Source organism: Malus sylvestris, chromosome 15, assembly GCF_916048215.2.
Source record: "Malus sylvestris chromosome 15, drMalSylv7.2, whole genome shotgun sequence".
Classification (NCBI taxonomy): domain Eukaryota; kingdom Viridiplantae; phylum Streptophyta; class Magnoliopsida; order Rosales; family Rosaceae; genus Malus; species Malus sylvestris.
The window spans coordinates 3,964,038-3,992,027 of NC_062274.1; the positions used below are offsets into that span (position 1 = coordinate 3,964,038).

Consider the following 27,990-nt stretch of genomic DNA (forward strand, 5'->3'; position numbering starts at 1 on the left):
ACAGTGTTTCAGTTATGTTTCTCTTTTAGTATATACTAGCACTCATGCCCGCGCGATGCTGCGGGTTCATCAATAGTGACATCATTTTGTCAGTAGGACATGACATTTTAATTACATCATAGAAAATGATAGAAGACAAAAATTGTAAAAATGAAGTTGATCAGAAGATTAATAGCAATAAACTACTCATTATTCGAAATATAAATGAAAGTTGTCATTCACATGATCCAAATGGTAGTTAATGCAGAGGACAAAACAGAAGGAAACAAATGTTATAGCAGTATAAGTTGAATAATTGCAGCAAGCAAACAAATAGAAGACTCAAAAACTGGAAATGAAAGCAGGTAACATTGAGTTTTTATAACCGAAAAGGGACCTCATTTAAGCAGCTCCACAGCAGCATTTATACTTGGATGATGAGCTGCAAAAACAGAAAAGAAAACACAAATTAAACTAAAAATATAGAATTTAACACTAATCCAAGGATTAAATATTAAATATCAAATATAAAGTCATTAGAATTAGAAATCCAAGCAATAAGCAAATCACAATACCAATTTGATTTTATATGAGAAGAAAGAATATGTATAAATTGAATATCAAATATGTATATATAGACTAACCTAAATAGAAACAGTCAAATTAAAAATTAAGATCAAAAGATTGATCACACACTCTATTCATCTAAATAAACCTAAGGGTTATTATTTAGCATGGAAAAAAAAACATGATAGAACAAAGTGTTATTTCTAGCGTTAATTACCCTTGTTACCAGTCTTAATTAATACAAATGAATAACAACCGCTCACCATTTCATCAAGTAACACAGAGTGCAGAGCTGTGTATGTTTGAACAGCTCCGGTAATCGACGAATTCCATATCCTGCAAATTCGGACTCTTATCTTCGCCACCCTTATATACGACTGTAATTTATCGAAAGGAGACGGAGCTACATTTTCCATTTACCCTGGTCAAACAAAGCATAAATTTTTTAATTTCTCTTTCATTCTTTATTTATTATTCCCTATTTTCTCTACTCTAATTTAAACACCAGATTCATCCAAAAACATAAATTTTTTAATCATTATTCCCTATTTTGTGCCCTCTAAGTTAAACATCAGATTTACCCACGAAAAGAAAATAAGCAAAAATAAGTGGAAAAAAAAAGAAGAAGAATGACATACCTAAAGTAGAACCAGCGCGAAAATGGCAACACAACACCTGGGAAAAACGAACAACACCGTTTCCTGAAAACACAAAACAGAACTAAATCATGCACCCATAATAACAATGACGACACACAAACGAAAGAAAGACGAAGCATCGGTTGCAAAAACGCTAAAGAAAGAAGCAGAAAAAGCAAAGGAAAAAGTGGGGAAAGAAAGAGATGAAAATGAAAGAAATAGGGAGAAACCCTCTCAACAAAAGGCCCCCGATGATCAACACGTGGAAGACAAAAAGCAGAGCAAAACCAAAAACTAAAATATCCAAAGGTAAAATGGGAGCGGGCTTTCTCATAATTTTTAATAATTGATTTTTATGTATTCAAAATTTTTTATAATTTTTTATTGTATTATGTGCCACAAAACATGTGGCCTGGTTTAACTTACTTTTTTAAATATTTTTGTTTGTTTTATCACCCATTTTTTAATTATTATTTTATCTTTTTGTGTGCCACATGCTGCAGGAGACTCGGCGTGGAAGACAAAAAGCAGTGCAAAACCAAAAAATAAAATAACCAAAAGGATAAGCAATGGGATACAGGTGGGCTTCTCACAATTTTTAATAATTGTTTTGTCCATGCATCCAATTTTTTTATAATATTTTAATGTAAGCATCCAAAATTAAATTAGTATAAAGAAAGTAAGAAACAATATTAAGCCTTTCATAACTCTTTTTTGCCCAACCGCACCATCAGTTCTGATACAATCAAATTAATCTCCTACCGACCAACTTATTTGTCAAATTCTATTCATTGGAAAAAACTACCTGACTCTATCATTAAATCAAAACTCCCAAACCCAATTCAATCCCTTATCACAACTCACAACATAAGCTAATTAAAAATTTAAGGCCAAAAAAATGTTCAAATTTTAACATTTTAAAATTGAAAAAAAAAAAAACTAAACCCTCAAATATAAATCATTATGTAAATCTCACCCTCAAATGTTTTAAAATCAAAGAAGCTATCCAAGATGTTGTGGTCCCTCTGCAAATGCAACCTGCAAACAAATCAAACAACAACAAAACCAAACGTTAAAGAATAAAGCTAAAAAACCATAGCACAAAAACCGTAAATTGTTCCTGTTAAAATCGAAAGTTGAATTACCAACACCAAGATCTGGATGGAGAAACTTCATAAACATGACGCACAAAAATTACAAAATTCATTGTGGAAAAGGGTCAATTTATGCAAATTATAAAAACCCACAAAAATTACTACAATTTTCTATAGCGACATCAAATCGACAGTGAATGCTCATGAGTGGGAAGAGAGGGATACGACAAAAAAATTGAGAAAGGGAAAAAATCCAAATGAATAAAACCTATCAATTTGAGAGAAACAAATAAAAAAATTGCAAAAGAAATGTTAACTTGGCTTTGTTTTGTTAGTCAAACATCCGCAGACTGTCCATCATCCAAGCTTCCCATATATATTATAAAAATTCAAAAATTAGATGGACTCAAATTTTCTTCAATCTCACTGAGCATAAAAAATCCAACAAATGAGAATATGCATGTTTGTTTATGGATGTACACATATGTTTATACATGTACTGGTACTATAGAGAGAGATACCCATTAGCTGCTGAACAGTGAACATATATCTTCTGGGTTCTTCCTTTACCTACACAAAAAATAAATAAAAAATTAAAAACCCACAAACCAAAAACTAAAAAAAAAAAAAAAAAAAAAAAAAAACTTTCAATTCACTCAACGAACTCAAGTATAGGTAGAAAGATCGTCACGTGAGGATCAACTTTCTCTCTTGGGCCGAGACCAAATTCCGGCGGGATTGGGCGGAATGAGCAAACCTCCTCCAAAAAACAGTCACTGTTCTAGGCTCCAATCTTTGAGCACAATTGACTTTGAGGTGTGGGTGTCATATCAGATGGAAGAGGGCTCTGATACGAATCTATAGGCTCCGACCTTGCGCGATTTCGTTGCCGTATGAAAAAGTTAAGATGAAATGAAGTTTTTGGAGTGGAAAAATTAAGGAGGAGGAGAGGAAGAACAGCAGTGCAGTTGTTGATCTGCATCCAGGGAGCAAAAGGGGAAAGCAGAAATCAGGAAAGCAAACCGACGGAGAAAAGCTTGGGTACAGTGAAGGAGGAGACAGGACTTTTAGAGAAAATGAAGAATCTTTTAGAGAGAGAATGACAGAAGCAGAAAAGACCGAGCGAGAGTTGAAGATCGGCGTGGAAGACGAAAAGCAAAGCAGAGACCCGAGATGAAAGACGCGTGGCCAAAATGGGCAAAACAGACTTTCTACTGTAGAAAAGCCAAAAGAGCACGGAAAAAACCAAGGGCATTTCCGCCCTTTTACTATTGCTGAACAGTGCCGGGTTCAACTGAGTTTTAGTAAATATAATATAATTTGACATAACAAATAACTCATTTCAAAGAGCCTAATGCCTACTGAAGGTGTTTAAAGACATTTTTAAACTGACAAAGAGTTATAAGCTTCACAGGAGGAATTGTGGCACCAACACATGCACAAGCCGGAGCATTGGAGTGCAGTTGTGCAGTGAAAATTTTAGCGACTAATGTAGTATCTAGTCAAAGAGTTTTCAAAATGTTAGGCGGAGATTCAGGGAGAACATAGCCTTGCAGAGAACTTGTCTCCGGCTGCATATAAATTCTTGCAAGTGGCGGGTGAGGGAAGACATCAATCTCTTCAACCCCCTTTGCATGTCATAAACCATCAATTAAGATAAGAAAAACAATATAGGGAGAATATATATTTACAAAATAATTTACTCTGAATCAATAGCTTTCTTGGGCAATAGTCTATTCTAATTTAGGATTTAGGTCTGTCTCTCATCATTTGGGGAGGAAGTTAACTCAATACCATATTCATGAGTACTACTGTCTTGGGTTGCCGTTGCTTGACCAAGATCACCACCATGCACGGAAGAATTAGGAGTTCCCACCAGCTCTTGATGAACAATGTGCGGTCCAGCACAGTCGGGAGAGCTTGGTGATGACCTTGTATTTAGGACAAAGAGGGAGAGAGGCCAGCGGCAAGAGAGAGAAGAGAGAGAAGTAATTCTGAGGTGTGTTGTATCATCTCATTGTGTTTTTATTTATAGTAGTAGGATAGGTTAAACCATTACCCTAATAAGATTACAACTCTAATTGGAATTTAACTACTAAAGTGAATATACAAAGATATTCCTATATACACTAGCATTTACTAAATCACAATCCTAATACAGTAGGACTGCAACACGGAGAATATATATTAACACAACAACTAATAGTTTTCTTGGTCAATGGTCGATTCTAATTTAGGGTTTAGTTCTGTCGCTCACCATTTGGGGAGGAAGTTAACTCAATACCATATTCATGAGTACTACTGTCTTGGGTTGCTTGACCATTGGGACTCAGATCACCACCATGCACAGAAGAATTAGGAGTTCCCACCAGCTCTTGATAACCAATGTGCAGTCCAGTGGGGTCGAGAGAGCTTGATGATGACCTTGGGGGATATCTGCTGTTTGGTGAAGATTCAGCCGCAGCTATACCATGATCACTATCTTGCAGCGTGCTCTTCCTAGAAATATCCAAAGTCAAGTCTTTTCCATAATATACTTTTAATATTTCATGAATTCTTGTCCAAAATGAGGCTTCTGTATCTGCGCGTATCAAGATGTGGCCATGCTCATAGAGGAACATAGCTATAAATATGAGGATAGCTAGTGATGAAACAACACCAGCAACGATGAAAAGGCCCCAAAAGCTATCAAGACCAAGAGTGTTGGAACTTCCCACGGTGTCGGAGTTTGAACAACTTTCATTTTTCTTGAACCACTTTTCTTCGATGGCCTTCATTTTATCTCCCTCGTGCACTTGAGTGAGTGCATCTGAAAAATCACGCGTGAGAAGCGAACCTTCTTGAAAGACCTACATGTAACCCAACGAAAAAAAATCCTTACATCAGAAAACATGTACTAGTTAGAGGAGAGAAGCCCAGAAAGAGAACAAGTGGACTTACAAATGCAAAACCAGCAGTTTTGAATGTTAACTTGAATGTTGGCTCGACAATGGTATATTTTGAACAATAAGTTGCAACAAAAAGTTTCATGTAGGGCGTTTCATCAAAAGCAGCAGAAATACCTCCGTTTTCATTCCCGTCTTGAAGAAGTTTATGCAATTCTTCTCTAGAATAATAGGCCCTAAGTTTATCATCCTGAAATCCTACTTGCTTCAGAATCCCGTAAATAAAAGAACGTCGTAGGTAGCCAACCTTGTCCCCATTCTTAATGAGCGTGTTTACATCAGTGACGGTTGGTTGGAGCTGCTGGACTGTTAATATTGACGTTAAACTGGCAGTATAACTTTGCGTTAGTATGAGAACAACAAAGCACCATACGATCACTACAAATCTAGCCAAGTTGCTCAGCACTAGCTCCCCTGTTTCAAAAGTTGAAAACATATATGGCATTAATGAGTCATCGAAAAAACAGTTGCTTTGCTTAGTTCATATAGTGCATATCAATTGTTTCTACAGCATCAGTGATCACTAAAGAATGATTAACATGATGGGAACTTACGATGTATGAAAAACATGGTTGAGAAGGAGAACCAAAAGCTTGTGCCAATTTGGTGATGTGGAGGCCCCTGAAAGTCTCTGTTTTTTGGGTGTTCAAGAAACCAGACCACAAAACCAATGAAAATAAAAAAGCAGCAGCTGGTTACCCAAAGGTCCCAGGTCAAAGGCTTCAAGAACACCCATGTGTTTTTCGCACCATTGTTTCCTTTGACAGGCACAACCATTGATACCCCCGCTTCTGTGTACGGCAATGTAAAGTCAACATACAAGGATCTATTTGCTCTAATGGTAATATCTCCAACTAAAGCATCATATTTCTGTCAAGTAAAAGTGCTAATGTTTAAATAATGTCAATAGAATAAACTGTAAAATAATAGGGGGAAAAAGAAAGAAGAACTCGTAGAATAAGAGGTTTTACCCCGAGAGCTACTTGATTGAACATATCATTGTAACTTCCAGCTCTTTCACCATTAGGCTTTGCAAAGGGACAAAACTCAAAAGGAGCTGGGTATGGTAATGCCTCTATTACAGCGGTAAAGACATCTATGCAATATCCAGTGACTTTAGTTGTGCCAGTTCTAGAATCATACGTTACATTTACCAATTCATCATACATTAGCTTCGCCGGGACTAGAACCTTTAAGGTCCCATTCGTACTAATCTGCCAACCCCTTGGAACCGAGGTGGTGTCTCCAGGCCATATAATAGGTCCAAGACTGGCATTAGAATTAGAGTGTCTGCTTGTATTTCTGTTCGATTTAATGTTTCTTACGAGTCCATTTTTGGCTGTCCAATATCCAATACCTCTTTCCCCATTATCGTTCACATTGACTATCTGAAAAGTAGATGATTGTAGTTGCCTATTAATCAAACAGAAATATCCTGAAATACCTCTGAATCTTGTACCTGATAATTCTCGGACAAGTTCAGGACCACTTTGAGAGACCTCTAATCTCTCCAAACCAGTGGAATTGCCAAAATCTTTCATCTTCTGGAAGTGGAAGTTTGTTGTTCCAACCTTCTCAACTGCCATGGCTAGTGCCCAAGCAGCATCATACGCCCACAATCCAAAAATATCTAATTTAACACTAGGGATAGTTGGATTGTCTTGTCGAAATTTTGTTTGCCATCTAGCTCTAAAACTTTCAAGCTCCCTTGTAATGGGAACATAAGTCTTTAAACCCAACACCCCTTGCATGTTGTCTATGTCGACAGAAGAACTCGAGGAAATAAAACTGTTAGTCATCCCATTTGTCATTATCCAAACATAGCCTTCACCCATCATGCCAAAGTCTTTTGCTTTTGAGAAAAACTGAGAGCCAATATAAGGTGACATATGCACTATGAAGACCCTGGTTCGCATTGACATCAACTTGCGAAGCTCTGCAACAATTTCCTCATCCGTGGCAGTTGAAGGAATGAAACTCCAGTAGGGCACACGAGTACCAACTCCTTGCAAAGCAGTAGTCAGGTAAGGTATTACTCCCTTTCCGAACTCATTGTCAACACTGATGGGCACTGCTTCAGTCCAACCAAAGGCCTGGATGACACTACTAATGGCTTTAACTTGGGATGAGTCATTCTGCGCAATTCGGAAAAAGTATGAACCGTGAAGAGAAGGGCTTGTTGCGGAAAATGATATTATGGGCACCTGAGCTTTGTCTCCAAGCTCAATTACAAAGCTGGCTTGCATTGATGATTCTAACCCTATGATGGCTTGCACTTTCTCATTTTTTATCAAGTCTATAGCTGTTTCAAAGGTGACAAATGGAAATTAATTAAACTCTGATGTAATTTCAGCTAAAAATAAGCATTTCTGGAAAATTATAATGGTTGATCACGATACAAATCCAACCCAACCAGATCCAAACAAACTTGGTTCTACCCAACTAAGCCTAACTGACCAGGGTCACTTGGATGAGCCACGTTGGAGCAATTTTAGAAAACAAACAAAATTAAAGATATATGAATTGAAGAAGAACAAGAACAACATGCACTTGTTAGTTAATGAAACTTGAAATTTGATAGCATATATATATATATAAAGAAGTATTATAACAGTTCATTTATTATGTTATAAAAACAAGCTTATGTAAAACATCAACAACAAAATTATTGAGTAAAGTTGTAGAAAACTAATTTGGAGATTGAGGCTTGCCCGGATGCAATGTTCTAATGAAAAACTTGGAGAAAACTGACAAACTTTTTTTTTTTTTTTTGAAATGCAAAGATAGCTTGTATGAACAGAAAAAGATTTGACGGCAACCAAAAAACAGTAGCAAGCCAAAAGGTAGCCACTTCAACAAAACAACACTTCTTAACAACATTCCTCATACGCAAGTGGCCAGTGAAAATGTGTTGAGCCTTTGCATGACGATGTGACTTCAAACCTTGCTATTGGCTAATCTAACATCTAAAAGGTCGTACCCAGTGCATAAGGCTCCCGCTTTACGCAGGGTCTGGGAGAGGTGAATGTCGGCTAGCCTTACCCCCATTTATGGAGAGACTGCTCCCAAGTCTCGAACCCGAGACCTACCGCTCATGGGCGAAGGCACTTGTCATCGCATCAAGTGCGACCTCTGGCTAATCTAACATCTAATCTGACAAAATCTATTGTTTGACCATAAAAAAAAAAAAACATTCTTAATAGAAGAAGAAACTGCCACCGGTTAAATTTTTTTTCATTCAATAACAAAAATTAAATAATTAATATTTAAATTTCCCACAAGCCATACCGGCTCATCCTTGGTCGAGCTGAGCAGAAGGTTGTGACAGATCACAGACATTTAGCATCTCCAAGTGAAAGTACCGAACCACACCAAATAACATGGAAGACCCCGACCATTTGAACCAATTGGGAATCAACACCTTTAATATTCTAATAGATAGTGAAACATATTTAAGAGAAGAAAAAAAACACACAAAAAAGATAAGAGGTAGAGAAAGAACCTGCAGTAGCTGCAACAACAACATCTTCTGCGGAGTCCCTTTTGTGTAGGACCAGCCTGGTTTTGTAGCCTGCATGAGAGGCGTAGAAGTCGGCGAGGGCCATGTCAATGCAGCTCATCCCCACTTTCCCATACCCGGTGTCCAAGTCAAGAACCACTCCCACATGTACTGGGATTAATGTTGTGTTTTGTGCCCCGACGAAGAAAATCTTAAAGAAAAGGAAGAAAAGAAAGACGGGTTCGATCATAGGGTTTTTTGTCATGTTTGAATACTCTCTCTTGGACGGTCTGGAATTCATAGCCGGGGGTGAGGGACACCAAGAAACTTATTTATAAGATGATAGTTAGTAGAATTTTCAATATAACAACAGTCCATTTGAATATTCAACCAAAGAAGAAGTGTCCCCTACTGCTGAATCGCTGACTTCTGATGAGGAGGTATTTCAAAGAAATTTCCCATTGACTTCTGATGAGGAGGTATTTCAAAGAAATTTCCCATTACTTAAGTCGAAAGTAGGGGGGAAGGTGGCACTGAGTGAATTTCAGTTTATTTACAAAATTGCCACCGGGTTGATTTCAGCCCAAATTTCGCTTTATTTACAAGATTGCCACTGCGCTTAAGAACGGTTTTTCATCTGGACTTGGAGTCGGTGAGAGAGAGGGAAGGGGGACAGAAGGGTTTTCGGCATGGAGGTATGGGTTTAGGGAGAAAGAGTAAGGGACAAGTATGGGGTAGGCTGATTTCACTGCTCTGCAAATTTCCTGGTCGGACCAAAACTTCAGACCTGAAACCACCCCAACGAAGGTAAACAAAAAAACAGAGGAAAATCCAGTAATTAATTTGTGTATGGTTTTCTTTTTTTCTTCTTCTTCTATTTATGGTAAATACAAAATATTGAACAGTTGATTGTGGTTGGTGAGTTGATCTAGGTTTTGTTGATTGCTGGAATTTTGGTAGTAGTGCTCCAGATTTACTTGCTCATGGTCTTCTCGTTGCTTTACTGTGAAAAGAAAAGATGGATAATTTAGTGCCAACTGTACTTAATTCAATGGAGATTTGCTAGGTTTTTAATACGATTAGGTTAATTGAATGAGTTTTGTTCAGAGTTTGGATGAGTTATTGTGAAAAGAAAAGATAGATAATTGTTAAACCCGATAACTGTGAATAACTGGCCGAATGTATTGGATTTGAATACAAAAATTTGGATATATTTTGGGTATGGGAAAAACCGTGATTATTATTCGATTATGGTTTTGGATATGGTTATAGGGATCCCCAATCCGTTCCATTTCCAAATCCAAACAAAAAAAAAATATTATATATAATATTAAAGTATTAAAATATATTTATTATTTATTGAATCCATTACCTTGACAATACAAAAATTACATTGTGTGAGTTGCATTTTGTGGAAAAGTTCAAAAGTTTTAATACGAATCAAAATCTATGAGAATTCAATGATACTTATGAGAAATATCAAAGATCAAACCAACATAATCAACGTTTAGCTTTAATTTTTATGCTTCACAAGATAAAATTATTAAATCATTTATCAAATATTTAATGACGAAATTAATATTTACTAAATTATCATGCGTTAATTGAATAAATATTTTTTTTTTATTGACGAAGATGGATATAATAATTAACCAATGAGAAATCCGTTAACCAGTCGGTATGGTTATGAATAATACCCGATGATTAATTTGTGGTTATGGATATGATTAGTTTTCATGGTTATGGGATGAATATAACATTTCTGTCCCCAAATCGAACTGTTGTCATCTCTAATATACATATACAATCTTTGTTCCATAAGGAAACAAATAAAGGACACAAACAATATCCTACCTAATAAATGACTCCTAATATTTACAATATTTTACATTCATTTTTTCCTTTAAACACCGACTCACGTTTTACAGTTTCATCCTCATTCCTAAGAAAGCGTGTATGGTTTTTCATAATTTGCATATAGGAAGAAAATTAACTAACACAATATTTTGATTTGACCAAACTCTTCAGTTTGGTCCTTAACAATGAAAATCGATAAATATAATTGACCTTGACCACCGCACATCAAATGTGATCTTTCCGTTTGAATTTAGTAAATAATTTTGTTTGTGTGTTGATGTGGCACACATACAGTCTCACAAGTATAATAATGTGGTGGATGTAGTGAGTTTTTCACCTAGCTACATCCACCACTTCGGCTCCTCGAGTCTTGACCCTAAAAATATCAAAGGTCAGTAGCACCTCAGCATCTTAAGTCTAATAATTTGGGAGACTTGGTCTTTTGAATTAATTAATCAATAGTGTAGTTTATACTCCTTAGTGATATTTTTACACTAGTAGTATTTTCGTACTTGTTTCTCAGAGGGAAAGAAAGAAGGAAGAAAACCCTTGATCACAGTATCAGAAGGGTAATTGCAACTTCTGGATTTTGCTCCAAGAGTTTTGTAATTGCATAATTGACGACGGTAAAAAAATTTGATTAACTGGTATCAACACAACGTCACCTAAAAAAAGTTACCTCCAATGAAGCTTCTTCTCTGTGATCCATGGAGATTGTAGCTTCATTTTTTCAAGTGAATCTCTTGGGCTGGCCAGAACTTTCAATTCACACTTTCTCCAAAAAGAAAAAACCAATTTCATTTTTTCCTTCTGGTGCCATGTATGAATTAAACAAGTCACTTACTATAGCTTTAGCATACCGACTGACATTGGTGAATTCTGGATAAATACCAAAATCGTGTCTCTTTCAAGCAATTCTCAATGGGATCGTTCCAAGAAACTCTAGACGTCAGGGGAAATCAAATCAAATTCAAAGGTCAGCTTCCTGAATCTGTTGCCAACTGCACAAAATTAGTGGTTTTAAACCTTGGATACAATCAGATAACGGAAGCCATCCCCTGCTTCTTGAAGAACTTTGTTCTCATTCTGCGATCCAATAAATTATACCGAGGCATTGGATGTCCAGATACCCAATGCAGTTGAATGTTAAATGGAAGCGATTTGAATTCAGGCAATGAGATTAATTGGGATGTTCTCAGTGTTGAAATTGGATATGTTGTTGGCCTTGAAGTTGTCATTTGGCTCACTCGTGTTTTGCAGGGGATGGAGGAACTGGTATTACCAAGCTTTGGAGAACGTTTTCTTTCTGAAAAGCTTCAGGTTCATGCATGGATATGAAAGCTGCTAAATTTAAAACCAACAAACCGCAAGCTTAAGAGCTGGTTTGGTATTGCTGTGCTTTGAAAAAAAGCTGTTGTGAGAATAAGCGGCTGTGAAATAAATCAGCAGAGTGTTTGGTAAACTTTTTTGTAAAAGTGCTTTTGATAGTGGGTCTTTTCATTAAAGAAGCACTGTAGCTCCGTGTGCTTTGAAAAAAAACCAGTTTTCCAAAGCTACAAATAGCAGCTTTAACTTTTTCCTTTGATTTCAGCTTATTCTCACAGCAGCTTCCAAAATAAGCCATTTTTTTTCAGTTTACCAAACGCTTAAAACCCTCACAGCTTTTTTTCATGGATGTTTTTTTTTTAATCACCTCACTCTCAAACCACCCCTAAATCTATTGGTAGTAAAAATTTGGGTAAATTACAAAAAACTACCTCAACTATTGGTGTCATGACATTTTCATACCTCATCTTTTAAAATTGACAATGTCATACCTCATCTTACGAATTTGTGTCAATATCAGACCTCCGTCGGTTTTTCAATTAATTTTTCTGTTAAATGCTGACATGAAGACGATAACCATTTTTCATTAAAAATTTAATAAAATATTATTAAAAACTAAAAAAAAATCATTTAATATTAAAAATAAAATAAAAAAGAAACCCTCAGTTCTTCCCTTCCCCCTTCTTCTCTCTTTCTTCTCCTCCATCATCTTCTTCCCCCTCTTTCTCTCTCTCTCGCCCCTCTCTCTTCTCCGTCTCTGCGCACCTACATCCCCAAAACCCAGAAACCTTACCACCCGTCCCTCCCCCCCCCCAACCTTCCTCCACCACCCTCTTTCTCTCATTTCTCTCTCTCTCGCCTCTTTCTCCTCTCTCTCTCTCTCTCTCTGGGCACCTGCATCCCCAAAATCCCAAAACCTAGAAAACCTTCCCACCTGTCCCCCCCCAACCTTCCTCCACCACCCCCTTCTCCCCACTTGTCAAATCAGGCCCTGCATCCTCGATCTTGTCCCAGACCCGACGGACCCGCTGCAAAAAAACAAAACAAAAAACAAAATCTGGGTTTTTCTCGTCGCCTCGCCAATCTTGTCCCAGGCCCGACGGACCCGCTACAAAAAAAAAAAACAAAAAAAAAACACAAAATCTGGGTTTTTTTGGTCCAAATTTTTTTTAAATAAAAAGGTGAAGAATGGACAAAGGAAGAAGGTGAAGAATGAAGGTGAAGGTGAGAGAGATAGGAAAGAGAGGTGAAGATGAGAGAGATAGGAAAGAGAGGTGAAGGTGAGAGAGATAGGAGAGAGAGAGAGAGATGGAACGCAGGGGAGAAAGGGAAGAAAGGGAGAGATGGGTTCAGATCAGTAAGGAGGAGAGAAAGGGAGAGAATTATTGGGGGTGGGTCCCATATGTTTTAAAATAAAAGTATTAAAATAATTTATTAATATTTAATTAATATTTTTATCTACTTGGCTAGGAAGTGGATCCCGTCTTAAGCCACGTCAACATTTAACAGAAAAATTAACAGAAAATTTGACGGATGTCTGACATTGGCACAAATTCGTAAGATGAGGTATGACATTGTCACTTTTAAAAGATTAGGTATGAAAGTGTTGTTCAATCCATAATTGAGGTAGTTTTATGTAATTTACCCTAAAAATTTACAGAGTCTTACAAAGTAATGATATGTAAGTAACATTAGCATACCTCCAACGAAGATTCTTCTTCATGATCCATAGATATTGGAGCTTCCAGGGTCCTGAAAGAGTAATTTTCTGGAACGGTCATACAATAATCTTATTTAGCTTACCTCATCAGAAAAAGATAAGAGAAGCACATAAAAACCAGCGAATTGTGAAGTTACAGGATCCCATGTACGGAATAATGTCTTTGTCAATTGGGGAGCATTGATGAAAAAGATGGCATTCTTAATTTGAACACAGTGAATTTAAGGGCCGAAATTCTAATATTCTCTTCGTAAAAACAATCAATCATCTCCAGATGGCGAAGGGATGATCCACCAACAATGTCGAAGTGGGGTGGAGTCAAATAGACATTGAAAGGATTTTAAACGACTTGGTTTAAGAGAGAGATTTTAGAGTTATGTAAAATTCTGCAAAGTCTATATGGATTTGAAAGGATATAAAAATAAAAAATAAAAAAAAAGACTCAAGATACAAACTTTCATGGATTTGAAAGGATTTTAGAAGACTCTTATACATAAATTTGAGGTAGTTTCTTTTTTGTTATCTCTGTCATGGCTGCATCAACCAATACCGTGCCCTCCTCGTGGAACCATAACTCCATTATAATCCACTGTCTACAAACCCATCTTACACAGTAGGAGTGCAAAATGGATAGTAAAGCCTGATTGCTTCCATGAATATTTCCTTCAAATTCCAAGAAAAAACAGTGACTCCATTTCCTTCACCCTTAAACCCAAAATTTCCCAGTTGATATGGACATCCACAGACCATTTTAGATTTTAAAGCAAAGTTTATTAATCCGTTTCAGAATTTAACTACTTCAGCTCCTCAAAGCAGAAGCAGTTTAAGCAGCAAGAATAGCAGGGTAACTACCACATTTCCCAGGCTGTTGTGGTTAAGTGATAGTAATAAAAGCCCAGTTATGGGGTTCAAAATATGGTCAAAGTTCACCCGCCTCGGGTGGGAGGGGAAGAAGAAGATGAACAATCATCTTCTCCTTTAATTTGTCTATTGTTTCAATTTTGTTAGACTTAATTTTAGGGAGTTTTAATCAATCACTCATAGTACTGTTCACTTTTAACGTTGATGACATTTTTACTGAAGTCATTCTTAGTACTATTCACTTACAATATTTTTTTGTCATTTTAGTTAAAACTCAAAGTTTTCAAGCCTTTTTTTTATTAGTTTTCCTTTAATTTTAGTGAATTGTTATTAGCACTCCAAAAATCTCATTCTACACTTCTCACAAGTGTATTTTTCTTTCTAATTATGGAAAGTTTGGAGTGCCAAATAAGATTTTTGAAGTACTAATAACGATTCCCTAATTTTATCCTTTTTATGTGCGGAAAGACTTGTCTAACTCTGTAGTTTTAATTGCATTCTAACGCTTTGTCTAATCTTTCTTGGCTTATTTTTAACTACCATTCCTAAAATATATGTGGGATCAACACTCACTAAGACTATGTTACATGTGCAATAAATATGATTATAAATTTCATTATGCGTTAACATTCAACAATTAGAGAAAATTAAGTTTTAAAGGAAATTGAATAGATGAAAAAAAAAATTGATTAGCCTGACTCGTCCAAATCAAACCCACATAAGAAATTAATAGATCTAAGGCAATGGAGAGCAAATTTTGAGTTGTAAAGAGATAACTTTCAAGTTTCAAGGGGCAAACTGAGATCAAAATCGAGTTCCCGGTGGCAAAATGAAGTGACTTTTGAGTTTTAAAGAATAAAGTGATGACTTTTGAATTACAGGGACTAAAAAGAGATTAAAAAATCGAGTTCCAAGATGCGTGGCTAAAAATAAGTCATCTTTCTTCTAGCATATGGAATTTGGGGTGCCCCGACGAAGAAAATCCTAAAGAATAGGAAGAAAAGAAAGACGAGTTTGATCATAGGGTTTTTTGTCATGTTTGAAAACTCTCTCTTGGAAGGTTTGGAATTCATGGCCGGGGGTGAGGGAGACTAGGAAACTTATTTATAAGATGATAGTCAGTAGGATTTTTAATATAACGACAATCAATTTGAATATTCAAACGAAGAAGAAGTGTCCCCTACTGCTGACTCGCTGACTGCTGATGAGGAGGTATTTCAAAGAAATTTCCTATTCATTCCTAAGAAACAAGTAGGTATGGTTTTTCATAATTCGAATACAAGAAAGAATTGAGTAAAGCAGCATGGTAAAGAAGAAGAGTAAGATGAAGACAAGAAAAACAGGGTTGATCATAGAATTCTTGGTCATGTTCGTATGCTCCTTTGAATGGTTTGGAATAAATTGATGGTGTCGACCATAAGGAAGTTTCCCCCTACCACTGAGTCACTAGCTGCTAATCAAGAGGGAATTTGAAGAAGTTTCATCCTCATTCTTAAGAAACAAGCGTGTATGGTTTTTCGTTTTATATACAGGAAGAGATTTTCCTATTCATTCCTAAGAAACAAGCTGGTATGGTTTTTCATAATTCGAATACAAGAAAGAATTGAGTAAAGAAGTATCTACCTCAGAAGAAAAATAAGTAATGGTGGACACAGTGAATCAAGACAGTTTTGCCACAGCTACATTGATCCATTCGTGTTGAAGAAATGGCATCCATCAGCGGATTTGAATTTGATTCAATGAACCTTCTTCTAAACTAAGGCAGGAGACTTGGTTTATACTCTATACTCTAATGATGTTTTTATACTAAGTAGTTTTCTTGTACTTGTTTTTAAGATGGAAAGTCAAGGTTGACGTTCCACCACAAAACCAATTGACAATATGAAGTAGTCCAACTCCTTAAACTCCCGTGAATGGGTTTGCTTAACTTTCGACGTAGAACATTTCTTCACAAAGTAAATTAATGCAACTTCTAGGTTTTACTCAAAAAGTTATAATTGGCAAATGGTTAAATTTTTTGAAAGGTTTGACCAAACCTGGTAAAGAAGAAGAGTAAGATGAAGACAAGAAAAACAGGGTTGATCATAGAATTCTTAGTCATGTTCGTATGCTCTTTTGAATGGTTTGGAATAAATTGATGGTGTTGACCATAAGGAAGTTTCCCCTTACCACTGAGTCACTAGCTGCTGATCAAGAGGGAATTCGAAGAAATTTCATCCTCATTCCTAAGAAACAAGCGTGTCTGGTTTTTCGGGGCAAATCCCGATTGAGATTTCCCGCTTGACAAGGTTGATTGTTCTTGATCTTTCTGAAAGTCACTTAAAACTTGAGAACCCCAATTTAAGCATGATGGTGAGAATTCTCCCCGAGCTTGAAGTGTTATATCTTGGATTCTTGATCGGGTATACATATCAAGGAGTGACTGGTGCCAAGTGTTAGAGATTTCAATAATAAATATATAAATTATATATATACACACACACTAGCCTTCATGCACGCGCGTGCAGAAGGCATTTTTTGAATCACGGCGTACTACGCGCGACTTGCATATTTTAAATGTATTTATATGCGTAAATTGACAAAAGGAAAGTCAAATATTTGAAGTAAATGAATCATTTAAGATCATGCCAGAAGTAAACTCTCATAAACCAATTAAAGCAGCTGAATTCACATAATAAAATCGGTCTCTATAGAATTTACATTAAGAATAGAGAATATAATATTTAATAAACAATTAATTAAATCACATTATTACTAGTCATTGTGAGGCCAAGCTCACCTCCTCCCCTTTAGTGTAGATAATATCGTATGTTAAAAAAAATTGACAATTAATTTAATCACATTATTATTCATGTGCGAAATACCTTTTTTATAACCAGCATTACACGCTTCTTAAGATGTTTTGAACGTGCTTAAAAATAGAGAAAATAATATTTAATAAACAATTGATCGAATCACATTATTGCTAGCCTATTGTGAGGTTAAGCCCACCCCCAAAAGGGTTTTTATCGGTAAGATGCAATGATGTGAAAAAATTCTTGAAAACTTGTAGGTTTGTGCAACCCAGCTATTAGGCTGAAAGAGCTTCATGAGATGAGATGGGCTCCATTTCGAAATGGCGAGGTGTTCTAAAGTTTGATAAATTTTGTCATTGACATTACGGTTTAAGATTTTTCCTCTTTGTTATTAAAAAAATGAAAAAAATCCATTCTAATCCTTGTCTAAGATTACTTTTTGAATAAAACCTTGTTTAAGATTAAAAACTAATTCTAATCATTGGCATTTAATTGTAATTTAATAGAGTTTTTTGTTTGTAGGTTATATATTGATTCCCATAAATAATAAAAATGTTATTTATCATTAATAGTTATTACTAAGTTTCCATAATAAGAAAAATCATATATTATCATATATTTTTTAGTGTGTGTGATTTTGTCCTTATATATGTATATGCATATACGTACGTACATACGTATGTTTAGATACTATAATTAAGTACCGATACATTAATACCGAAAATGATATACCGATACATTCGTATTGAAACTTACGAACCGATATTTCTATACCTATGAGTAAAATAAGATACCTAAAGTTAATGGTAATGTACTGATATATTCATACCGATACTTCCATACCTATGAATAAAATAAGGTACCGAAAGTTATGTATAAATTATTTTTGTTTTGTTGTTGAATTTTTTTTAATAATAAGAATTTGAATTTTGAATAAATTTGTATATATTAATATGATTGGAGCACCAAAAAAAACATTAATTATGGATGAGTAAAGAGTTTCGAATGGTAAGTTTAAAAATAAGAAATGTGTTATAATTACTTAAATATGGTAAGCTTTAAAAATAGGGATTAATATTGGATTTTGAAAACCATTCAGGTTAAAATCTAAAAATAATCTTATTGAAGCCCTAAAATCTAAAAGCCTCTTATAAAAACTCAAATTACAGTTACATAGAGTACGAATTTGTCAATTCGATATATTATTATTATGATTGAGTTAATGTTTGTTTTAGCGGAAATTACCAACACCTTAAATATGATCACGAATTTGTTCTGGTATGAATGAAGGTTCGTGATCATTGCCCTACTCGGATATAGTTGGCCCAAAAAATCATTAACTTAATCATGTTTTACGAATCTTTTACGTCTAAATTGCTTTCATTGACTCATTACCAATTTTTTTACGTGTGGGAGTGGAACTTACATGCTAAATACGAGACACTAGCAAGATTATTACATAAGCTGTATTAAATTGAGATTTTAAAAGATTTAATGGAGTTATAAATTCTCACCAAATCTCAAGGTAAGTAGGTGAAGGATCCTTTTAAAAATGGAGTTTTAACAAAAAGGGTTTGGTATTATTCATTCTTAATCATAAGGACATTTTATGTATGAAAAGTCTATAATAGATCAAACTCTTTTCTTTATTTACTCTTATGCCATTACATGCGGACCACAACGATGTTGACATTTCTGTCTGGAAATACATTATGATGCTATTCATCTTATGCTAATTTACAGCTAGTTCTTCAAGCTTCCATCATGTTGTCGATGTTATGCAGCTCTTCTTCTGACAAATTATTCCAATACTGTTCATCACCTTCTACTAGCTCCGCATCTCTTTCTCTATCTTCTTCCACCTTGTAATATATTTCCGCTGTTTCTTCTTTGAAATTTTGGAGCTTCCAATAAAACTGATGACTGATTCTTGTCTTGCTGTAAATATACATCTCTTCTTCTTCTGCTACTAGTACCATATCATACCTAAAATCTTCAAACTCATCTAAAGCAAACATTTGGATCTCTCTAAATTTTAAAATATCTTTGTATGAAGGAGTCCACCTATGTGAGGAGATAGGGTTCAGTCTAAAGGACTCTTCATTGATCATGGCTATATGCCTAGCTTTCTCCTTATGCATGTGTACATACCAATCTGGAGGACTACTAATAAAACTTATGCAAATTTCTTTCCACCTTTCTAGATAATCTTCTGCTACTTTAATAAGCTTTTCAGGAAATTATTCTAGTTGAGAAATACGGTTAATAAATATTTTATCGAGATAACCAAACTCTAATAGTAAGACAGGGGTAACTTCTACCTCATTATGCTTTTTGTGATGCTCATAACTAAAATGCCATGATTTAAAATCTCTCATGTCAATCCTGGCTATAGCTATGCTAACCTCTGGTTTACAAATACAATTCTCTGTACTATCACAAAGACATGGATGATACATCTTTGTAATAATATCCATCCCTGGTTTTTGATCAAAGATGGACTGATACAAGGCACATTGTAATTGTAATTGTAACTGTTTCATGGATTGTGATGCTTTGCTCAGGATCTCATTTTGCATATCTGTTGGCATTATTCTTAGTTTTGCCTTTGAAATTTCTTCTAATAAAACATCGTCTAATATTAAGTCTGAAGATATATTCCTAAGAAAACTTTCATATTTTTCTTGTTTTTCTTTGTCACTCAGAACCTGATGCTGCTTATTACTTTGATGTTGCTCCATTTCAACGTCTTCTTCTAAGAGCTCAATCTTAATTTCTTCTATGGGCTCATTAGCCTCTTGTTCTATAGGTTCAACTAGCAGGAATGCCCGCGCTTTGCTGCGGGTTTTCAAACTATAACCAACAACATACATGAAAATATCCACAGAAAAATTAAATGAAAATCCTGTTGCAATACAATCGCATTCTTAAATGCAGCAATTTAGACAACCCACGTTTTACCTAAGCAACACTCACAAAACCACAAACAATCCCAGAAAAGTTACTGACTTTAGAATTAATTCAAGTATATTAGGAGCACGTTTGCACTCAATACAGGGAACCAATGGAAAGCAAATCCATAGCTCTTCTAACTTTTCTATTTGAAATTTGTGGGCAATAAAAGCTGTCAACAAAATAAAACAAAATTTTCACAAATTATCAAAATAAAATTCAACAACAAATTGCCAATGTCCGACTCATCATAAACAATCAAAATTAAAAGCAGGAAAGACTGAGAGTAGTGTATCAGGCCGATGTCCAACTCGTCATGGAGAGCTTCAGTCATTGATTCTGACAACTCGGCTAAAAGAGCTTTGAGAGAAAAATAGGCATTATCGCAACTATCTTTTGAGAAGTGAATTTCACATCCACAACTAAAATTTCAAAACCCACCACTGAAGCACCATATGGAAACAACAAAGAAGAAATTTAGTCAACTTTTCCATGAAAATCCACCCATAGACTATTTGTGCATTCCTTAAACAAAGTTATTTTCTAATCATTAGTATCCTAACCAAAGCAATTTCCAACTTCAACATTCAAAACGAAAACATACAGAGTTTATATTAATCACTCAAAGTGATGTTTATATTTTGTACCACTACTGATTAACCTTAATACATACATTTCGAGGTCCTCACTAACACTTGAAACCTCTTGGACACATAAAGCTGCAAAATACAAATAAGTAAATTGCTTTGAAAAATATATTAGGATGATATTACCTTCCCAATCACAGCTCATTTGCATCTTGCCAAAATTGTCAGACTCGGATTTAAAAAAATTTGACATTGTATTGCTAAGACCACCAATTGGCTAGATTAAAAAGCATTCCTTTCCCAAAACCTTTGAACTGTTCAGAGTCCAAATTCCAGAAAACAAATGCTAATCAATAACAATCAATGTTGGGTAATCACTGAAATTAAAGTCCAGAATTTACTAATGTCAAACTTATAGCCAAAGGAGCAATCAATTTACTGAACTCCAAAGAAAAATCTTCACAGAAAGTATCTAATTTCCAAAAGCTTTTTCATTCATAATTTGAAATAATTCAAAATTGCAAGCAAGAAAACTCTCCAATTTGAAAAAGCTCTGCAAGGTCATGAAATTGCCCATGAATATCGCCACAAATTGTCACTGGCCCTTTCACATGCATGCAAATAAATAATAATAAGTGTCTACCCATATAGTTTAAAAGATCTACACCAGTGTTACCAGTTCAAAATGAAGGACAATAATAACGCTTTTTTCCCATACAAAATGAAATAACAGTGAAATATGTAATGTAATACAAATATAATAAGAGACTAAAGAGACCAAAATTTACACCTGAACATTGCTTTCTCCCATTAGAATTTCCTTGGCTTTCTCACATAACATTCTCACCTACAGTGAAGCAATGAAGAAATGATGATGTATATGATGATGTATAGATAGACGGTTCTGAAACCAAAAGACAGGAGATAACTTCTTCTCTCTTTTTTTATTTTTTTTAAAATAGAAAACATAATATAACTTAAAAGATGCTTAAACAAACCATTCTGGCATACAGCCAAGTTCGATACTGAGGTAAAAGTCCCATATTATACTTTAGTACATTTCACATAGTTTTGTATAAGACAATTCACTTTGAAAAATGCAACTGCCTTATCTTAAAGTGGCAATGCAACTGCCTTATCTATAGTCAATCGCTAAAATATTTATAGGAATCCAATCCATTTTTTAAATAAATGAGAAGCATGCTATAAGACAATTTGGTTCTTCACCTAATCAGTTCAAAGTTCCCTCGCCAAAATGCGTTCTTCAACTGAAATAGATTTATCCCCTCTTTTTATGCCATATCCAACTAATTTCATGTCATTCCGAAAATGGCCTATTTACCATTTCCCGCAAGATACAAATTATAGATCTTGTAGTAAATTTAGACAAAGTAAGGCATTTGATTTAAAATCACAATAAACAGAACCAGCATTACATCACTACAAACACAAATAAAAGTAACTTGTTGTAGTCAATTAGGCTATATGATCTTTGCTTGCGGCATCTCTAACTATTCGGTTAGCGTCTTTCACTTAATGAATCATGTGTTTTTCAAAGCATTACTAATATACAATTGAAAATCACGGAAAGAACGAAAAATGAACATTTCACAACGAAGAACTAATTTCTAATTATTTAAAAATTAGTCATCAAATTTCATAAATAAATAAACCCAAAAGAATGCAAAAAATTGGAACCTTTGGGTGAGCAAGTAATGTCTCGTATCAAAATCCTTTCTCCCTCCGGCGAAAGCTCTGTGCTGCCACTGCACCCAACCATGAATCAGAGAAGAAGCAGAGGATTGAGCATGGAGTGGAGAGAGTTCCACTGAGAGAGAGAAAGAACAGAGTGTGTGCATCTAACAATTTAAGCATGATCTGATGGATTTTTAAGAATGAAATTTCAGAAATGAAAATGAAGGGGGGCATTTGGAGGAATGGGCAGAAGAAGAGAAGCAGCTGAGACAGAGAAGCGTGGACAGAATAACATGATAAACTTTATCTTGGTCTGGAACGTGAAAAACTATCTAGCAACACAATTTGTCAAGAGATGTAAGTTCTATATATATATATATATATATATATATATATATCAACTTGTCATATTTCATAAAACTAAAAGCATGGCAATTTATGGAACCTTAGCTGCCATTTGTCATATCCGGCAGCTGCTTCAGCCACCCCCACTGGAATCCAGGGTTAAGTGCATTTCATTCGAAAATCCATCACTCTGAAAAACGAAAACAAAAAATCAATTCAAACCCATCATATCCAACAACCCAAATATTATAATAATCTAATCAAACAATAAACAATTAGAGATGAAGCTCTATTACCATAAAGAAATCAGGGGTTGTCTGGTATAAGCTAGCTAAAGCTTCATCAAATATATAGAGAATGATCAAACAATTACCAGACAGAATTTGTGGCTTGTTTGGTAGAACTAATTGAAGCTTCATCCACTATATAAAGGATCACCAAAGAACTAAAAAAAGTGGTAATATGTTGTTATAATTGAATCATAATTCGAGTCTTACTCCAAGATGGACGGCGTGGCAACTTTAATTCATGAAATTAGGAATATATAGAGTCAAATAAAATTGGATAAACCAAAATTCTTGATAGATCAACTATGAGGGCTATATATAGTCATGTCACACTTTGGATTATATGTAGAGAAGTGAGAACCAAAATTTATGAAGACACAAAGACTTCAGATACGAAGACACAAACTTTAGATACAAAGAGAATAAGAAAACAAAACAACTTGACACTATTTCTTTCTTGTATTATGAAGCAGTAGATTGCCACATGCTAAAATGTTAAATCTGCTTGGATATGGAATGTGCAAACACAAAAACATGGACTCCATACTTTGGCCTACCAAATACTCTTTGTGGATGCTTACCCCAGAATTGTCTGCATGAATTTTTTCCTTTTTTCAAGCCATGCTTTATCGATAGCCTATCGTATTTCGTATTCTCAATGTGTCTTTAGATTGTGAAACATACCCATCTTATTAAACTATAATTCTTATTTCACTTTAGTGATACCTCAAACTTTCAAATGCTGCTTTAGCTTCATCACTCCTTTTTCAATGGATTTTCTTCAGGTCTCCTGGCCTATAAAATACAGAATAGGAATGTGAAATATAAAAGTTACAACCACTAAAAAAACAGAGTATACTTTTAGACAACATGTTCAAACACCCAAATATAATTGATATCTTCCAAAAAAAAGAAAATGCCTCTCGATTAGATTTCTTTCATTCACTAACCTTCTCCTTGACAGACTTCTAAGATAGAACCAAAAAGGAAAACCAGTCACAACTGGAGCAAGGAGTGGGGAAGCAGGCAGAGAGAAGTGGGAATTATACCTGGAAATAACAAAAAAACCCAGCGAGTACAACAATCTGTGAACACCATGCTTGGCAAGGGTAGAAATTTCATTAAATATTGAGATGAACATGATAAGATTCATATGCAAAATAAAAACAAAATACAGTATACTACAGTTCATAAAAACTTGCACTCAACTCCCAGTTCATAAAAACATAGAAAGAAAGTGTATTGGTTTGGTATAACTGAATAACCATGCACAATAATGAGCTCATACTCATTGAGAGACGTTCAAACATGATTGTACAAATCATATATAAGAAGAAATACTCTACGCATATACTTTGAGCAACAGAAATTATACTAAAAAATAGAAATTATTATTGATTAAGCCCACCAAAGTTTCTCAATCACTTCGAATGTCAACTCATTGTTTGCAAAAGATATACAAAATAGTATATTAGTTGGGTTACAAAGAGTAATCACTCTTACAATGATTCTCACATGTTGAAAGATGGACAACCAGATTGTTGCACGTGCAAAAAACATGATTATACGAATCATATATAAGAGAAAGTACTATATAGCCATATAGGTATACTTCAAAGTAACAAACTTTATACAAAAACTCGAAATTATTATAGAGTAAGGACAACTATATTATACAATCAACTTTGAAGTGTTATCCATTGGTAAATTTTCAGTATTAATTCTATTGGATTATCCATAAGAAATTCAGAATCCAAAACTGCATCAATTGTTAGTTCAGAGTTCAAACCAACAGCCACTCTGCTTATGTGGTCTAGACCCAAACCATACAGTACAAAATTGAAAACTCCATAAAAATGATCCCTCACTTTTTTTCAGAGGAACTATCCCATTTGAGCTCCGGATCTACCACATTTGTGCAGTGTAACCCCTCTATATCTGGAGCTGGCCCGCAAAGAAGCCAGTGCTCTGCCGACGTAGTATGTGCAGTAATTCTTCCTTAATCAAATTCTTCATCTATTCATTCATTAGAAAAAAAGATTACAACCCAAACCCACCGCCATTTTAAATTAATCAAAATTAGGTTAACCAAGAAACGTATGCATCATCCAACCTGTTTTTAATCATCCTCGTAATCACTGAGGTTTTAATTGATATCATCCAACCTGTTTCATTCATTTAAAAAAAAAAAAGGATTAAAACCCAAATCCTCCCCCCCCCCCCCAATATGACACTCCTCTGACCCTGATCTCAGCTCGACTGTAGGCTCTAATTCAGCCAACCCAATTTAAGAACAATAATACATACAATTCCCACAGTAATCAAATTATCTAAATCCCCAAACAGCAAGAAAATCCAAGCAAAACAACCGAGGAAGTCTTTTTACCCAGCCGAGCATGAACTGTGTCAAATCCACCTATATGTCAAAACCCTGTACATAAGTTTCATAAAAAATAAAAAAAACCAAATAGAAAATCATGACAAAAAATTGGATTAATTGACACTAATCCAAGTCAATGAAATAGCCAAGGTCAAGAATCCATACCCGAATACACTTGTTTCCCACAGTTCCTGCACCCAATAAAAAATCTATAAATCGTAATTATACCAAATTTGGACGGATGTATTTGCATCTTGCATTCAAATTCCAAAAATCAACTCAAAAGAAAATAACCCATAAAAAATTAAATTTAACTAAGCAAACCCAAATTAAGTAAATCAAAGACTTCCAGATATAATGTGAAATATATAAAAAAAATTTCCCTTACCAGAAACCAAGAACCCTAATCTGATCAATGCCCGATTAAAAAGATTAAAAAGAACCAACCAATCAAAACTTCCAGACCGATTGCAGTGGCGGACTGCAAACGAAGTTGCAGGCCTCCTTATATTTAATTTTCTTTTGCCTAGCGGGAGAAATGGAGGCTCTGGGATTGTTGGGGAGATGATCGACCCCCATAATTTTCTTTTTGTTTCGGGTTTCGACCTAAAACCCTAATTTGAACCAAAATGCATAGAAAGAAGAACATCGGATCTACTACTAACCTTTGTTCTAATCATTCTCTTTGAACTCGTTCTCCAAAGCTTTATCGATCATGTCGACGAAGCTGCCTTCTATGGGCTTGGAGAGCGAGACACTGGACTCGGTGGGCGTTGGCGTTAAGGAGGAGATCTGAGTTAGTGACCGAGTCGTCAGCAGCAACATTCCCTACTCCTCACCCTCCCTCCCTCTCTCTCTGTCGCTCTGTCTCTCTGTCTCCCTCACCCTGTCTCCCTCCATCCTATCTCTATCTCTATCTGAGAGGCATGGTCTCCCATCCCCGAAACCCTCACCGAATGACAACACTCTCTCTCCATCTCCCTCTCTTCTGTCCCTCTGTTTGCGCTAAGCCATCCAATCCGTCCAAAACCATACGGACAAAATTACCCTCCTAACTTTTGATAATTACCTTCCAACCCAGCCATAGATATGATGGTAGTGATGTAAATAAAGCAAAATCGAGGGTCAATATTTTGACTGTAGCTAAGCTACAGTCAATTCACTCCTCAATTTTAGAATAGATAATAACCTCTTTTCCTTTATTCTTATGCTGATCAATTTCTAGACCTATTTTTAATTCTCTTTTGAAGGTGTCACTTGCCTTTTGCTGCATTCTAAGAGATTGGAGTTCTTGGTTCATTTTGGTAAACTTACCAAGTAATGACTCATGGTCCCTAGAGATGACTTGAAGGTTGTGCTCAAGAGAATGAATATGTTGCTGGTTTTGGTGGAAATTAAAATTAAAGCTATCAAACTCTTGTTCTAAGGCTCTAATTAATTTTTCATGACCTAACCTCATGCTTGGCTGCTTAATTTGGGTATTCCAAAGATTATCTAAGAGAACCTGCTGCCTATCAGAAAGCCCTGGTACCTTTGACCTGTATCTCAGAGTTGGATTTCTGATTCCTTCAACAATATTGCCATTAAAGTTGAACGTGGGTACTGGTGGTGATGCTGGTCTGCTCATGCTATTTTGAAATCCACTGAATGGTGGAGGTTGATGGTGCATCATCATGCCATTGAAAGAAACTTTTCTGTCTTGCGGCTTTGTGCTATTTGCTGATGATGGTCCACGATATTCCATACATGTTCAACAAATTAATCTTGATAAGATATCAACTAATGTATTGTCATTACCTTTTATATGTTCAAAAATTGGTTTAAAACCATTTCCTGTAATTGAATCAACAAAATTAACTCATCTTCGTGCTGCCTGTTTATTAGCATGTATTTTGTTATAATGAGAAACTATATTTTGACAATCTGTTCTAATCGTAAATACTTCATTATGTAAAAATAAAGAAAATGCTTCAAGTGAATTAATTATCCCTAAAATTTCTAAATCTGTTGATGGTAATCTTGACTGTACATCACTAAACTTTCCTGAGGAATATCTACAAACTTGTTCGTCAGATTTTGGAGACTCCCTATGCCTTTTCTGATATAGTATACCTGCCCATCCTAATGATGAAGCATCTGTTTCGACTATCTTGTAACTATCATCTAATGGTAATGTTAATGGCTTAAGTTTAGTAATTTCTTCTTTTATTTTTTGAACTAATTTAATATCTTCACTATTAAAATATTTTTGTCCAATTTTGCTAGTTTTACTATGTAATACTGCTATTTTTCTTCCTAAATTAGGGATAAAATTTCTTGCATAATTTAGCAATCCTAAAAATGCTTGTAACTGTTTCTTATCTTCTAATTTATCTGGAAATTCTAACACATTTTTAGCTATATGATCTTGTAATTGGATTGTACCTGACTTGATATACATTCCTAAAAATTCTATATCTTGCT

General features: G+C 35.1%; 1 protein-coding gene and 4 long non-coding RNA genes across 11 annotated transcripts in view; 1 reads left to right on the forward strand and 4 right to left on the reverse strand.

The window, feature by feature from the left end:
- Positions 1 to 142: 142 nt before the first annotated feature.
- On the reverse strand, positions 143 to 3,386 carry LOC126603748 (uncharacterized). Of its 3 annotated transcripts, none has more exons than XR_007616370.1 (6): positions 2,982 to 3,386; positions 2,800 to 2,848; positions 2,161 to 2,209; positions 1,185 to 1,247; positions 810 to 967; positions 143 to 421 (listed from the first exon to the last, which is right to left on the reverse strand). It is a non-coding gene; the product is annotated as an uncharacterized LOC126603748 (long non-coding RNA). The 3 variants fall into 3 exon arrangements; XR_007616369.1 differs by having other exon boundaries at positions 2,944 to 3,361; XR_007616368.1 differs by having other exon boundaries at positions 2,940 to 3,361.
- Positions 3,387 to 4,267: 881 nt separating this feature from the next.
- LOC126603741 (glutamate receptor 2.8-like) overlaps positions 4,268 to 27,990 on the reverse strand; it is a 56,881-nt gene continuing 33,158 nt past the window's right edge. Inside the window, exons 2-6 of one of the 3 annotated variants that reach the window (XM_050270697.1) lie at positions 8,512 to 8,644; positions 6,195 to 7,525; positions 5,778 to 6,093; positions 5,219 to 5,637; positions 4,268 to 5,127 (exon numbers count right to left, since the gene is read on the reverse strand). In XM_050270697.1, coding sequence (XP_050126654.1) covers positions 4,519 to 5,127; positions 5,219 to 5,637; positions 5,778 to 6,093; positions 6,195 to 7,469 — 2,619 coding nt within the window. In that variant the 5' untranslated portion in view covers positions 7,470 to 7,525; positions 8,512 to 8,644 and the 3' untranslated portion in view covers positions 4,268 to 4,518. Of the gene's footprint in view, positions 5,128 to 5,218; positions 5,638 to 5,777; positions 6,094 to 6,194; positions 7,526 to 8,511; positions 8,645 to 8,725; positions 9,024 to 27,990 lie in introns of those variants that run through there. The other 2 variants (XM_050270692.1, XM_050270696.1) reach the window with 2 other exon arrangements.
- On the forward strand, positions 8,867 to 16,308 carry LOC126603756 (uncharacterized). The gene is made up of 2 exons (XR_007616395.1): positions 8,867 to 9,010; positions 15,547 to 16,308. It is a non-coding gene; the product is annotated as an uncharacterized LOC126603756 (long non-coding RNA).
- On the reverse strand, positions 11,020 to 13,675 carry LOC126603757 (uncharacterized). Its single transcript, XR_007616396.1, has 2 exons — positions 13,606 to 13,675; positions 11,020 to 11,920 (listed from the first exon to the last, which is right to left on the reverse strand). It is a non-coding gene; the product is annotated as an uncharacterized LOC126603757 (long non-coding RNA).
- On the reverse strand, positions 21,443 to 26,703 carry LOC126603751 (uncharacterized). 3 transcript variants are annotated; one of them, XR_007616377.1, is made up of 10 exons: positions 26,193 to 26,703; positions 25,693 to 25,718; positions 25,534 to 25,563; positions 25,261 to 25,312; positions 25,016 to 25,163; positions 24,098 to 24,196; positions 23,874 to 23,942; positions 22,961 to 23,050; positions 22,519 to 22,586; positions 21,443 to 21,667 (listed from the first exon to the last, which is right to left on the reverse strand). It is a non-coding gene; the product is annotated as an uncharacterized LOC126603751 (long non-coding RNA). The 3 variants fall into 3 exon arrangements; XR_007616376.1 differs by having other exon boundaries at positions 25,534 to 25,578; XR_007616375.1 differs by lacking the exons at positions 25,016 to 25,163; positions 25,261 to 25,312 and having other exon boundaries at positions 25,534 to 25,578; positions 26,193 to 26,701.